This window comes from Lygodium microphyllum, chromosome 14 (assembly GCF_053477565.2).
Source record: "Lygodium microphyllum isolate KBCC chromosome 14, Lygodium_microphyllum_v1.1.10, whole genome shotgun sequence".
Taxonomy (NCBI): domain Eukaryota; kingdom Viridiplantae; phylum Streptophyta; class Polypodiopsida; order Schizaeales; family Lygodiaceae; genus Lygodium; species Lygodium microphyllum.
This window is the reverse complement of record NC_141148.1, coordinates 149728716-149744530: the sequence shown is the minus strand read 5'-3', so window position 1 is coordinate 149744530 and position 15815 is coordinate 149728716. Positions and strand designations below refer to the sequence as shown.

The following is a 15815-nucleotide window of genomic DNA, read 5'->3' as shown; positions in this document are numbered from 1 at the left end:
GGGAGGACTGGAGGAGCTTAGTTTGTCAGACCCAACTCTTCTCGTTGTGCTTGACTATCATTGCTTATGTGTGGTGACATTGTTTATACACTGTGACACCAAAATTAGTGTTTATTTATATACATATTTATGAATCCATGTCACTTCACGAGGATAAGAACCAAGTGTAGAACTCGGGGTTGTATCGGAGCGTGGCACATGCATCTAGTACTCGTGGCAACTTACTTAGGACCAATAGATATTTTGCCACATCGAGCAGCATGGACCCTTGTCCAAGTCTACTAGCAACATGTAACTCCTCCTCAGTGAGAACCTTATCAAGCAGAGGGCTCTCTAGGCTAGTTTCAGCCAAGTCCCTACCCCGAATGGCAGTCAGCACTCGAAGGGAAGTTGGTGCCACATATGTTGGGTCCCTTTGGGACCGCCATTTGGCCAATCGCTCCTCAAAGACTGTCATGATCTGAGCCCCTAGTTTGGCCATTACAATGCGGCTTTCGCACCAACGCTGCTCGAATTGACTCTGGCCTGCTGTCAATCGCTTTAGTTGCTCTATGTCTACGAGATTCAGTCGGCATAGCACTTCACTGAACGTGACGGTTAAGCGCAGTTCGCCAGCCTCCTCGTCAGAGATGAGTCGCATGTGTTGATGCAGGAGCCTATCCTAGTGCTCATTAAGACGTTCTTGCTCTTCCCAGGATAGAGGAAAGGGCAAGTAATCTCCAAGCTGCTCCTTGGGGATTGTGCCCATGTCCGCAAGGACGTAGACACGTGCGACCACTTTGAGCTTAGCATCCAACTCAGTTAAGCATTCTGTGACACTTCTATGTTCAACGAGGGCTTGCTCGGTTGCTATCTCATGCAAAGTTCTAAGAGTTTCCTTAGGCTTTAGCATGGCTGGGGGCTCAGGCCTAGATGAGCAAGATTGGTCAACACTAGGATTTCTTATGCTCTTGGGGTTCTCATGTTTTTCCTGAGGTTTTGTTGCTGCATTATGGTTCTTCTTGGATGTGACTAGTATGGTCTTGTCACCTTGTTGTGACAGCATTGTATCCACTCTTAATTGATCAATGTAAGTTCCATTGTCAGTGGATAGAGTGTTGCAAGCAACTGTTGATGGCAACGGTTGCTTTGGTTTTTCAGAGCACACGGATGTGTCTGAGGTTTCACCGCTATCAAGAGAGACATCAGTGGGTTCATTGGTGGATGGACTTGATGCTTTATTCCTCCGCTCTCCCTCGCTCTTGGTCTCAATGCTTTTGGGGTCCACAACCACCTGTAGCTGCCGTTGTTTTCGATGTTTTCTCCTCTTTTTCTTGGTCAATGCAGGAGCATCTAACGTCTCAGGACCCTGGGCTACATCGACGGTTGATGTGCTTGGTCGGGCCTCAGTATTTTTCTTCTTTAGAGGGTCCTCATGGGACCTAGTCGTGGCCTACGGAGTAGCCTTGCTAGGTTGAGTGGTCAGATGCGCCGTCTCCTTGGCCACATCTTTGGGAGGTCTCTCCTCAAGCCTAGGCTCTAGGTGCTTTGGAAGTGCTGGAGTTGTCAAGGACACTGGTTGCGGCACCTCCTTCACAGGTGTACTACTAAGGTCATGCTCCGCCAGGGGCGTAGTCATGGCCAAGGACTGTGACTATTGTGATCCCTGATTGGAAGTAGTAGCGGCTAGTCCAGTGGGTTGGCTACCCTTGGTGGATTGCAGTGTCAAGTCCCTAGGGTGATCGGAAGTGGTCGTGTCTTTTGTTGCCCTTTGAGCACTCATCTATGTAGATCGAGCATGAGTTGATCTAGTCACATTAGGTTGCACAGGCCTATCCTTGGGCCGAGAGCTACAGATGGCGTCATGTCCCACCTCTTGGACATTTGGAAGCTTAGATGGAGATGGAGATTGGGATTGAGCAGCCGCCCTTGACGACTGTTGTTGTGCTTCCTGTGTCTGTTTGGCAAAAGAGGGTGTAGGAGATCTAGGACTCTTAGGTAGACTTGGCACTGGCTGACTAACTTGCTCAAGGCTATTAGACAATTGTGCCATTTGCTTTGTTGAGCGATCAGCCTTGCCTTGAGCTATGTTGTGCCTATGATGCTTGTTCTCCCCTTGGGAAATCAAAGGCTCTTTGGGCACTAATGATGTTTGTGCATGCTCAATGGCTACGCATGACATCTGTCTATTTAGCATGCTAGGCTGAGGCTCTTTCCTTCGAACAATAATGTCTGGTTTCTTGCCTCGAGACCTAGATTTTCTCTTAGATTTCCTCCTGTGCTTCATTGCTTTTGATGCAATCTGTCCTTCAGCCGCCGATAGAGGCGGTTTAGCAGGGGATTTTGGTACCCAAATCCATCGGTTGCCTGCATAATACCCTTGAGCACGAAGCAATGCCTTGGATATCCATCGTGGCGTTGTGCTAGCTCTCCATCGATGCCTTCGCCTATAAGGCTTGGGCTTCTTTCGTGGTCTTCTATGATATTTGTGAGTCCAAACCCTATCCTTGGCCTTGTCTCCTACCCTTTTTGTCTCAAGTATGGCCTCACTCACTGGTTCTCTCCGTTCAACCTGCGCTTGTATCAACTCTTTCAACAACTCCTTGCTCTCATTACTAGGCTTGCTTGGTATGTCAGAATGCTCCTTTCCCTTCCCTCGAGGTTTGGTGAGGTCACCCTTGCTAAAAGTTGTGATTATCCTCACACCTGGTAGTGTTAGGTGTATCCTCTGTGCTATATAGTCGGCTTCACACTTCGTTGCCTTTTTGAAGGGCCTTCCTAGGAGGATTTCCTTTCCACAATTCTCGCTAGTTGGAGGAACATAGAACAAGACTGGCAAGCTTTCTGTTTCAATAGTTACAAGGATTTTGCACTTTCCTAGAAGTGCTTGTGGGTGTTCCCCGTAAGGGTCAAGAGTTGCATCAGTCGGTTTGAGCTCTGGTTGACCTAGTAGAGTCCATGCTTCGTAAGTCAAGATATTGAAATCTACTCCTTCATCAATGAGAGCATCAACACTATGCTCTCTTTCTGCAGTGAGTTTGACCCTAAGATACGCAGGTGGTACTATGTCTTCATCTTTCAGGTCTTGGCTTGTAAATTTAAGCCTTCTGAAAAATGCCCTTGAGCCCCCACTTGCATGACCAGACGTGGATTCTCCACCAATGTCTTGGGTTGTCTGTGCAGTGTTGCTCAAGGTACATCTCTTGTCAAGAGTGTCATGTCTAGTCATCTTGGCATTTGCAGCTTGCTGATGTTGCATTTCGCTCTGACTAGACATGGTATGAACACAATGTACATGTGTTCTTGTGGTGTGGCCTTTTTGCCCAGGATGGCTAGATTGGCCCATTGAGGTTCTAGGGTCTCTGTTTCTCTCTGTCCGGGTATGGGCTTTTGGTTGCTCTTTTGCAAGTGAGAATCCATGCTCGTGTAGAGCCATTACTACACTAGGGCCCAATTTGCAAGACCTGTCACGGCGTGCGTTTTCTCTCCAACCTACTCGAGGGAGGTGCGGAGGGGGCAGAGCCCCCTCTACAGGGGTCCGGGGGGGGTAATCCCACCCGGCCTGCAGGGCCGTTACGGTAAAAGCCATGCACAATTTGGAGGACTTTTTATAGCCAAATTTTGAACTAAGTGCTCTAAATTTTAGCCCAGTGATGGATCTATCATGTGCCTTTAGCTCTAGGTAGCCTTTGGGATCAATCTCGGGGTTTAGATGTGTCAAAATTTGTGTTTTAGATACCTGTCCGATTTTGACACTTTTTTGTCCAATTCTCAGATGTCCAATTTTCAGGAGTCCGGTTATCATAATCGGACGTCCGATTTTGGGTTGGTCCGATCGGCCCAATGGTCTGATTTTGGTCACGTCCGATTCTAGGACTCGGATCGAAAAAGTGGTCCGATTATCAAAGTGGTCCGATTCTAGGAATCGAATCGGACAGGGTGGTCCGATTCTAGTAGTCGGATGGTCCGATTTTTCGGTCCGATTCTGGACTGGTCCGGGTCCGAGTGGTCCAATCGAGCGTCCGATTTCCAAAACCAAACGGGCTGGTCCGAGTGGTCCGATCGGACGAGATGGTCCGAGCGTCCGATTATGGACTGGTCTGAGTGGTCCGAGTCCGAGCGTCCGATTATGGACCGGTCCGAGTGGTCCAAGTCTGAGTGTCTTAGTATGGACTGGTCAGATTCTGGGACTCGAACGACCTGGTCTGACTACGCGGCCGACGGCCTGCGAGTTGCACGCGATGCCTCTAGACTAACGTCTACTACACCGAATCGTCTAGCGCCTTCCAGATAGGTGCGAGACACTACAAGGGAATACCAAACATGCTTGGAACCACTGTGGTGCTCGAATCGAATGGCACTCCAAGGATCTGTGCCCCTATTTCCCTGTTTTAGCCTGTTATACAGCAACAGAGAACCCTACTGTTTGTTTCTTTTTCTTTATTTTTTCCTATCCTAAATGCATCCAAAACACAAAGTAAATACCTACACTACTTCATTCCACAACATAAATCTCAAGAAAGCAAAACACCTACTTGCTAAGGAGATCGAATACCATCTTCAACCCCCTCCCTTCCTACCTATCTCAAGCACCGGTTCAGGGGAAACCCCTTACTTTGATGCTCGATTCGAAGCACGCAAGCTAGGAAGATAGAAGGATTCAAGGAGCGCTGGGCTCTCACCCGTGCAATTTGTAAATGTGGGAGCTTTCGCTCAACCACCGAGACCCTCGGACCGCTTATTGTTTCAAGCATTCCAAGCCAAGCACTAATGGCTACCTCTCACATAGCCGACACGCAATGCCTACCTTACGGGTGTAGTGAGCTTACCTTGATGCCGTTCGAGTTACCTCCTCTACCGCGCACTCCGGTAGCTCCACGATCCAAGTGCAAGCTTCAAGCAAGCTCCATCCTCAAGCTCCACACTCCAAGCTCCATGTCCGCGAGCAAGAGAAGAGAAGAGAAGAGAAGAGAAGAGAAGAAGACAGGAGAAGATGGAGAGCTTCTCCTCCTCAGTCCCTCACCCTCACACACTCACTCCCTCACACTCTCACACTCCCTCTCTCAAGCACAAGCTCAAGCAAGCAAGAACAAGAAGAAGAAGAAGAAGAGGAGAGCTACTTTTGGCCACACACAAGAATGAGCTTCTCATTCACTTTTCAACTTTATATACAAAACCCTAAATCCCTTTTGGGCGGTCATCCCCTTTTTTACATGGCCGGCCCTTTTTCCCATTGTCCTTCTATCTTCCTAGCTTCTTTTCCACCGCCCATCTACATTTACAAATTGCACGGGTGAGAGCCCGCGGGTGAGAGCCGGGCGCTCCTTGAATTAAACCATGATGCGCTTGCGCTCTTTTACAAAAGTTTTGACTTGCGCTTTTCCTTGTGCGCCTTTCTCCCTTATTTATGACTCTTCTCCTTGTGCGTCTTTGTCTTCCGTTTCTCTTTGCCTTGGCCTTTTTCTTTGTCTTCTGCTTTAGCTTTTCCGGATTTTCCACCTTCGTTCGTTTGAGGGTTAACAAGTTTGCATTGCTACAAAAATTGTCCTAAAATCATGCTAAAAATAGGCATTATCTGTTTTAGATAGTGAGTGTGACCAGTGATTAGTCCTAAATCTGTGACATCAAGTCCCGATTATCACATCTACGATGTCTATAGGTCTATAGCCTAAAAACCTGATTGGATGATTTACTTGTAAAACAAAGTTGACCAAGTTGCATACTCTAAAACCTTTATGATAATAGAGTTTCCTTGTGATATAGCCCTACATAGAATGGCATCTTTCAATTGCATCCCTCATGCTCACTGTAATAGACACACCTTTGAGCTTCATCAGTGCAGTCAATATAGATCCAAAAAGGATGAATAGTCAATACAGATCTGAAAAGGATGAATCCTGCCTATCTTGCAGATTTGAATAGGATGCTTGGGGGTGACCACGAGCTATTCTTGTGTAGATCTGAATAGGATGCTTGGGGGTGACCACGAGCTACTCTTGAATTGCCCCAAAATCCTATACTTCTTTATGCTAAGCTAAAGAAGAAGACTGAAATTCAACACCTGCTTTCCTCCCATTTTCCCTTCTTTAAGAGAACTCATTGCTGAGTCAGAGACCACATAACCAAAGAAAATTGTCTAATCAAACAAGCTGTGAGCAGACATAAACCATGTATTCCTCTAGTCAACAAAAGCATCATCCACTACCTCATTAGCAAAGCTTGCATCATCTTCATCTGCAAAGTCACTTTCACTGTACAGATAATAGTTGTCTTCTTGACTGCCCAATTCATTGATAGTTAAAGAGGGTTTATCATGCATGTCATGTGAAATGCTTAGAATCTCTTATTGAACTTGTTTCACTATCATCCTGACTCTGTGAGAATGTAGAGAGTTTACTCTTGGAGTTGATCCATTGGGCTCTTGTAGATTCAATTTCCTACTTGCTATGCATTGACTCTGATTGTAAGGCTTCTTTGATATTGGAGGAATCAGTGTCATTAATGTAGGAGTCATCTTCTAGTGTGTAATCTTCAATGATTTGATCCAAGGATCTAGACATGAATTCCTTCTGCTCGAGCCTATAAGGTGAAAGTTCACCTAAAGATGGACAATGGTAAGGAGAAGTCCCACTAATGGAAGGCTTTCCAGCAGCTCTCTTTCAAGCTCATTGCTAACAAAACTAGATGTATGCTGATCACTAACTGATTGAGTAGTATTAGGTGCATGCATAACATGTCCCTATGCCCTGTAATATTGTGATATGGGACCTAAGAATGATGGCAAATAGCACATTTCCTGCTCTCTGCATAACTGGTGCAAACATCATTCCCCCCTTCCTAAATATTATCATAGTTCTCCATAGCTCTCTCACGCAAGAGTAGCTTTTGTAAGCTTTTTAGCTGTTGCTTTTTCTGCTACAACCTCTTTGCCCTTTCCCATGCTTTAGTTGCTGCCCTTTCAGCCATTTCTCAACATGGATTGGGACAATTTAAAGGTTGTAGAAATGTTGGTTGTCACAAACTCATTTCTACCAAATGTTGGCCGCATCACATCTGGCATCCGCGATGTCTCATCATCAGATGTTGAGGATTTTGAAGACGACAATCTTAGTGATGGTGAAGCTGGAGATTTAGTAGGCCCTAATGACCTCAAATCTAACCCTCATGGATGAGAACCAACAAGCAGTGAAATGATCTTCTTACACGAACGTGTGCTGCAAAAACTACGATCAAGGAAAACAAACTTAGCATTCGAAAATCAAGTCCTGATTCTTCATAAACCTTGACAAATGTTGTCTGATATTTGGCATACACAGGAAAAAAAAATTTGCCAATGATAAAATGTTCATGAAACAGCCACAGGAAGTGCTGAGACTACTAGAGATTGCTTGCATATTGCTCAATCTTTGAAGGAGGAACATGCTCCTACAACTTGCCAAACATTCAAAAGCATGTTGGTCTGAATGTCATAAAGGAAGATGCTCTGCAAAGCTGCTCTATACCAAATAAGAAACCTTACCTTCACGAAGATTGCTTTCAGGGAGGTTGTTCCTTACCAGGATTAGGCAAGGCCTACTATTATTGATGTATTGTTGAACGGAAATTTTGATGTTATTGATGTCTTGCTAAATGGCAATTCTATTGATACATCATCTTGAATGATGATTTTATTTATGTGTCATCTTGGATTCTTCCGTTTGTTGGAGCATTTATTGCACAATGCTAGTGCTTCGTGTGATGATCCTCCAAATGTGCTGTACTCTTAAGAGTTATGGTCAGGGAAACCAAATCAATAAGTGGATGAATGCTTAGGTTTTGTAAAGGGGCTAAAGAAATATCCAGAAGAAGTGATGGTGAAGAAAGTCAACCGATCAACAGGAGATTGAGAGAAAAGTATTGTGCACTCCTCCTTGGATCTAGTGCTTCTAAAACTAAGGATTCCAAAGATGGTGACAAAGAGTTGGATATAACTTTCAACAGTGGGCTTGATGAATTAAGCAAGTGACTTGTTGAGAAGAAGAAGAAGAAGAGGGATAGAAAAATGAAGTTGTCAAAGCAGAGGGAAATGTCCATGGTGAGGGATCCTCACTTCTCCCGACTACACTTCCACCATCGCTTCCAGTGTGCCTTCAAATGCAAGCTCGAGATACTTGTGAAAGGGCTGCATTGTATGCACCACCATATGATGTGCTAGATGAACGTACTCCTTGAATTCTCCTATGTCACCTCTCCTTCTTCATCCTTTCTATTGCAATGAGCTAAATTGAGCCTCCTCCAAAGGAAAGAGTTGAGGTGGAAGTATCAAATGGAATTGCACCTGATGATTTCTCCCCCATAAGAGATAGAAAGATGAAAGTTCAAGAATGGTGAAGAATCTTCATGTAAGTTGAAGAAGGTTCATGTCTTGTGTAAAGTGATTGGGGCAAATCCACCATAAATGGTGCTTGTTGGCAAGCTTAGTTGATAAAGAAGCTTGTTATGGAGTGCCTTTGCAAGATAGAAGCCAAAGAATCAATGTAGGAGCTGATTTTTTCCCATGGAATCCATGAAAGAAAGCTTGAAGAGAGAGAGAGAAGAAACCCTGTCTTCCAAAAAGTAACTCAAGTTTGGTCTCCATTAAAGACTGCAACCTTCATTTTGTCCATCTTGCCCTAAATTTTGGTTAAGAATTTGGTCATGACATGCCAAAATAGTTGGAGCTCGCCATTATCCATTGGTTCATGCCAAGAACCTCCATCTTGGTCATAGTTTGTGATAGATCTCCATGTCTGCCCACAATTATGGAAAAACTAACTCCTGTGACTAAATTTAAACAGTGGTTTTCACTCCCTAGTCACTGCAACTAAATCTAATGCATGAAAATTACTTCTGACAAGATCTCAACTAATGCTTTGATACCAATGTAAATAAGTTAATTCCCATAGGTAACCATTAAACTGAAAATACAAAGAAATAGACTAAATGCCAAGAAACCATAGCCAAGGTGGCTAGACATGAAATGATATTACCATAAACAGCTGAGAATCAAATGATGAGAGGTTGTAGCATGGTATGCACCCCAAGCTATGGCGACCAAGAGTATTCACCCTCTTAGATGGTGGGAGGTTGAGACCTCAAACATGTAATGTTGTAAAATGGCAAAAAGATGCTAGGCTAGTAACAACTTAGCCTTTTATACTTAACCCTAGTAGGCTAAATATTGGCTAAGGCATTTAGGCACTTTTACTCTATTACAATATAACTCAAAGCAGAGTCCCACTAGTTCTCCTTACGAGGAACCTTCCTATATGGAAGACCAAAACATACCTAGCAGTGGTCACAACCACATTAAGAAATGTACAAAACTCTAAATTGAGGCAACCTTTAGGATAGCAACACATCTCATTCTCATCCAACATCACTCATGATTTCTAACACATTTAAAGGTAATCACAATCAATTTCCAATATCTAAATCAATCAATCTTTTCCAAAAAATTTAAAATAGAAAATTAAAATGAATTCACAACATAAGTTTATCTCACATGTGTTGCACGTATTTAGTTTTCTATACATGTGATTGCATTCTTTTTTTCAAAAAATAAAATCAATAATCATAACCTTCCTTTTTCACCCATGTGTGTGAATATACTTTATTCTCTGTTTTTCTATTTGTGAAAACAATCCAATGTGTGAACGATCTCTAATGAATGTACTTAAAATTCATGCATGTGAACATACCTTATTTAAATAGCAATATCTAAATCAGCTTTTCTTTGAAAAAGGAGTATCATTTTTGGCTATTAAGATCATACTAAATTTATGCAAGTAATTAAATAACAACAAATCTTAAATTTTTAATCTACAAAAAAAGCTAATAGTGTAAAGCATTTTTCAAGGTATATCCCATGAATTGCAGTTGTAGGAGTTCTATTCATAATATAGATAGTAGTCTGAACAACTTCAAACCAATTAAAGTATTTTGGCAATTTTTAAAAGCCATCAAAGCCCATGCAACTTATGTTGTATGTCTATTTTTCCTTTTTGCAACCCCATCTTGTTGTGGAGTATACTTGCAAGTAAATTATATCTTTATCACATGAGACCTCAAAAAGTCACTAAATTGATTAGAGAGATATCTCCCTCTTCATCTAACCTTAAGCACTTAACTTTAAGCATGTTTCTGTTTCAATAGCAACCTTGAAAGTTTTAAAATGCTCTAATATATCACTCTTTTCCTTCATAAAATATACCCATAGCTTTCTTGAGCAATTATCAATAAACGTGACAAAGTATTTGCTCGCAATAAGAGATATTGTGGGAGCTCTTGCTTAACTGCTAAGGCCCACAAACCGCTTATTGTTTCAAGCATTTCCAGCTAAGTGCAATGGCTATCTCTCACATAGTTGTGCATGCTCTCACACTATGAGTGTAGTGAGCTTACTTTCATGCTTCCCGATCGAGTTGCCTCCTCCCACAAGCTTTTTGGTAGCTCCATGATTCAAGGTGCAAGCTCAAGCAAGCTTGATCCTTAAGCTCCAAGATTCAAGCTCCATTGCCATGCATGAGACGAGAAAAGAGAAGAAAAGAAAACGAGAGGAGGATATGGAGAGCTTCTCTACCACAGTCCCTCACTCTCACACACTCACTCCCTCACACTCCCTCTCTCAAGCACAAGCACAAGCAGGAATAAGAAGAAGAAGAAGAAGAGGAGAGCTAGTTTTGGCAACACACAAGAATGAGCTTCTTCATTCATTTTTTGCTTTCTATACATGTTCTACTCTTCTTGGATGCCCATCCCCTTTTTATATCATGGGCCACTTTAGCCTAGGTCATCCTTCCCTTTTCCCTTGCTATTTACATTTTTCCTTCACCCATGCCCAATTATATTTACAAATTGCATAGGAGGGAGCCTAACACTCTTTTACAAGGATTTAGGGTGCGCTTTTATATTTAAAATGTGCATTTTCCCTTTTGTACTTCCTTGGACTTCTAAGTTTGCTTCTTGCGCATTTGGCTCTTTTCCTTCTGTTTTTCCATTGGGCTGCCTTTTTCCGTTTTTCCCTATACCTTCTTGATTTCCTTTGCTTTATTTTCGCTTTCCTTACACCGGGGTTAATATTACCCCCCTCCTAGCCGAGTGCCAGTCCCATGGCACTTGTTGGTAAGGACTCAAGTGGTGGAAGGTTTGCCATGTGGGTCGAGGGCTTTGGGGAGATTGGCGATGGAGAAGAAGCATAACAAAATGGATGAGAGGTTGCAGAAGCTGATGATAGATTGAGTGGGTGATGAGGCCTCCAATGTTGGTGGTTGATCGCGAGCTGTCGAACGGATCTATAAAGGAAAAGGAAGTGCACTACCTAGGGGTCTAGGGTTTAATTGCTAAGGATTAGGGAGAGGAGCTTGATTTACTATTGTGTGAAGGTTTAGGGTTTGGCAATGACAATGAGGCAACAACAATGGATTGGTAGGGCAATCCTTAGCAATGGTAGGGCAATCCTTAGCATGAGGCAACGATGATGGATTTAGGAAAGTGCACTACCTAGGGTTTGATTGCTAAGGATTGCCCTACCAAACATGCACATGGCTCAAATTAAGGTAAGACATTCAAATTTGAAATTCCGTCGAACTTTGGAAATTTGTAAGAGCTAAGAAACATGGATGTCAATTGGCTTGTGTGAGTTAGCTAACTTGATAAAATGCTTGTGTGGCCTACATACTTAATTTGATTTAACTTGCCCTCCATTAAAAAAGGAACTTATTCTAGTGAACAAAGGAGCTCCAAAAATGGTGCATACTCGATTCACTTGCCAAACTAACATTGTAATGGCATGCATCCCATTAGCTAAGAGTGATTTCCTCTCTCCTTTTCCACAATCTCTCTTCTCTACTCAACTTTTAAGCTTGCTCTCTCTCTTCAATGTGCATATTTTTAAGTTGATGATTGTGTGCAGCTTTTTCTTTTACTTGCTTGCATCGGGAAGGGTTACCTCAACCTCACAAGTTCAGCGCCCAAGTCAACATACTTGGTCGTGTCTCGGCTGATTGGCATAATCATAGTCATTGAATCCTAGTGACATAAAATACCCACATTGAATGCAAATATCTATAGGTGCACATATCAATCTCTTATGGGCTACTTGGAGAGGCACGCCATGCCTAGGTCAATTACTTGACCAAATGTGGTGTTAACTATTAAGATTCAAGGGCCACACCTAAGTCAAAAGCTATTGGGGCTACTGAAAGCAAACTATCCACAACCCATCACTATTTCACATCTCTCCCCCCCCCCCCCCCCCCCCCCCCCCCCCCCCCCCCCCCTCGCGCCTCGTTTAACAACCACCAACATGCCCAATTCCAATAGTCCCATTACAACCACATGTAGGTCTTATGCCTCTAGCAAACTGAAGTCGCTCCATATTTGGTGAGATTACACTCACCATGCCTAGTTCTGGAAAGCCTGCATTGGAGTAAAAGTAGTGCAACCACACCACGGGTTTGTCAACTCCATCGACCACGCCTAGGTGTAGGTCAATTGACCTAGGCTCTTGCTTGGCCTAGATTACTTTAATACGTGCAAACAGTTGGATTTCGTCTTGAGATGCATGTGAACCCCTTGAACGTCGATAGGGGACAGATCTGAAGCTCATGTGCTAAGGGTTAAGAGAGAGAGCAGAATATAGGTTTTTACACAGAGAGAGAGAGAGAGAGAGTGACTCCCAAGTTGTGGACGTGAGATGAGGCCCTACGGGGCCTCGCCTTCTTCAATCGATCACGGCTATGGCTTCACCCCATCCCCTTTCCTCTCGATCAGCCTGCCATTCCTTTTGCATTCCCCTGCTCCTCGCAGTTTTAATGGCCGCTGCTCGAAAACCTACACCAAGCATACAAGCACCCTTCTCAGGGGAACTCCTCCCTTCCAGGGTGGAGGTCCAAGGCGTGAGGATGTGGCCTCTGGTGGGGAGGCCTCAAACAAGGGACCGTTGGAGTCCCCTGTTCCCTGTGGGGAAGGAATGCAAACTCCCCTCGTTAGGCCAGAGGCCATCAACTATATTGCGAAGGGAATCAAGGCTGCGAGCGGATTCCTCAAGGGGTGTAAAGCCGCCACAGGTCTCCTTCTAAAGCTTCAGGACCCTCATGATGCTCTTCTCCCAGACTCTGGACCAAGTAGTGGCCTTGTTGTGAGCCTGAAAGCTGCCAAGTACCTTGCTAAAGGCCTGAAATTATCAAAGGGGATTGTCAGCTCACTTCATTCTAAGGACGCTAGTCACATTCCTGTCGGCCGAGCTGTCACTGCGAAGGAAATACAAGACAGGATCTCCAAAATGGTTAAGGGCCTCAATGCATTTTATGGTGCCTTCAGGATACTGCAGTTCATGAAAGCGGTCAGTAATCGGCCTGACACATTACAGTTATTGCACTGGAGCTCAGTTCAGAAGGGCTATCAATTGTCCAGGAGTGTGCTGAATATCTTAGATGTGGTGGTAGGATGGAAGTGTGGCATCCTTACGGCTCTAGGTAACAGCTATCCTCTCCTGAGAGGAACAGTCAGAGCCATGGGTGTTTTGGTGCAAGCTGCATTTTTGTCCAAGCAATTGTACATAATGGTGCTGAAAAAGGTTTTCATTTCCGGTGGAGCTTTTGCAGCCTATGGTGTTGTTTTCAGAGATATCTGCAGGCATGTCTCGAATGGATCACAGCACAAAATGTTGTGCATTCCTTCTCCTGGTTATCATTCAAACACCTTGTTAATAGTTGTACATCCTAACAGCTATATAACCCACCAAGCTATCTCATCTTTGTCAGTGCTTGTAAGTTCTCTCCCTGGTCCCTTGAAAGATACAAAGTCTGAGGATTGTGCAGAGTACGACGTTTCTGGAATCTTTTCTTTGGCCATTCCTATAGCAATCATCAAAAAGCTCTCAGTAGAATGAGGGTTTGCAACAATCATAACATATGGTACAGATACTTTACTTGGTTTTGTGCTGTTAAAGTACCAACATGTTGTGTACTTTTTTTTGCACTCTATGTCATTGTTAGTCATGATGTTTAATTTTATAATTGTTTTGTACAGATTTCACTCTTGCAACTGTAAATGCATGTCTTGTGCAAGCTTGTCTATGTTATTAAGGTGTGCTTTGAGGCAGAAGCGATTCCTGTCATACGCTGCATTGCTGAGAATATGCAGTCCATTATCAGATGCTTGATTTATTTGCTTACATAATGCATCAGTTGGGAGCCCTGTATGACTGAATGAGGGCTGTCATGTGGTGTATGCATAGACATTGACCAAGCTAAGTTTTCTAAAGCGCCGAAGGTTGAGCCAAAAAAAAAGAAGAGATTTGTGGATGCCTATTCCATAGTTGTGATGGCATTGTTGCTACTTTTGGCCTTGAGGTGCTGGATTGAGACTGCTGAGAATACTCTCACACTTTTGTCCCATGAGCACTGCTGGGCAAAATGCATGAAGGCTCCCATTGCCTTTCTGTGGCTGCACGTCACATGGGACAACATTGCTGCAGCCAAAAGGCTACTTGCCTTGTCTATTTGTGAACTGGATTGCTCTGCCACAAGTATTTTCCACAGTAGCTTGTCTTCTGTACAGATACTTCAGGAGCCAACACTAAGCAAGAGAAATTTGGCTATATGTAGCTACATGCACAGTGGACAAGCAAGACCATGAAGCTTAGAGAAGTTGGGACTAAGTTTTCTTATTCTGTTAGATGGTATGACACACACCAAGCCCCCACCTCCCCAAAACACATGCCACCAGGCATTCTCTTTTGCATTGCACACAGGCTTCCCTTCCGGAGAACCAATTGACACTATGAAACAAAGTTGCAAAGGTAGCATGTGACTAATGGATAAATCAAAAGAAGTAACACCCAGTTGATAACATAGCAGCCAATATAGCACCTAGATTGGATGTGCATGTGAAAGGGGCTATCTTCCTCCTGAAATCTCTTGGAATGAGAGTTAGCATGGCCATAGGTTAAGGGAGGTTAGACCCCACTTTCCCTCACTGCTGAACCTCCTCACAAGGCAGCACCAGTGTCTAGAGAGCATTTGCTTTTTTTATTGGTTACCCTGAGACCATCAGTTTTTAAAGGTTTTGATGGGTATTGACATTAGTTGTACATGTGTCTATGGGCATTTCTTTGGGCATCTTAGCAAGCTGCATCAAGCATGTTTCTGACTGTATGGGCTGACTGTTTTAGTCACTGGCCAACTTGTATTTGTGCCATTTCTGCTGCTGACCGAACTCCTCTAGTTATGTGCCTTTTCTTTCCCTTTATTTGTGCTCTATGTTCTCCTCCATGGTATCACCTGATTGCATGCTGTATCCTGTTGGGGAGAGGGAAACTGGGAGCACTCTGCTGCTTGCTACAGCCTATGTGGTTGTTAGCAGATTAGTCAGCTCATGCGTCTCTGCATTATTTTATGCCTATGTATTCAAGCTCTGTCCTCCTTATGTTAGTAGTCTAGTTAGCTTATGTGAGTCTGGGCTATGCCTGATATTACTGGGTAATTTAGGCATTTTATAGTGGTTATATGAGTGATTATTTAGGCATTTATTGCTGGCCAACTAGCTGCTGTAGTATTTATACAGGCCATTTTTACTGTTTTTGGCAGTTTTTGACTTTTTTTCTTTATTTTGCAGCAGTTGGCTTTCGTTTTTATCAATTTCTTGGTTACAATTATTGTGAACTTTCATTTTGTGAAGTCTTTGCTGTTGTTTTGGCTGTATTCCCTCTCCATATACTCTCTATCCTCCTATCTTCTCTTTTCCTCTCTAGATGGCTCCTTTCGTGCACTTCTATGGACAATAAGTTAAATGGGCTTGATTATCTTTCATGG

At 43.5% G+C, this 15815-nt stretch overlaps 1 protein-coding gene across 1 annotated transcript; it reads left to right on the top strand.

Moving 5' to 3' along the window:
- The first annotated feature begins 12565 nt into the window (after positions 1–12565).
- Positions 12566–13983, top strand: LOC148026226 (uncharacterized). The gene has a single exon (XM_087693509.1). The coding sequence runs from the start codon at positions 12695–12697 to the stop codon at positions 13889–13891; it is 1197 nt and encodes a 398-aa protein (XP_087549635.1). The 5' UTR covers positions 12566–12694; the 3' UTR covers positions 13892–13983.
- The last annotated feature ends 1832 nt before the right edge of the window (positions 13984–15815 follow it).

Bases quoted from the DNA above. Each gene is read 5' to 3' on its own strand.
- LOC148026226 (XM_087693509.1), top strand. From the start codon at position 12,695: ATGAGGCCCTACGGGGCCTCGCCTTCTTCAATCGATCACGGCTATGGC.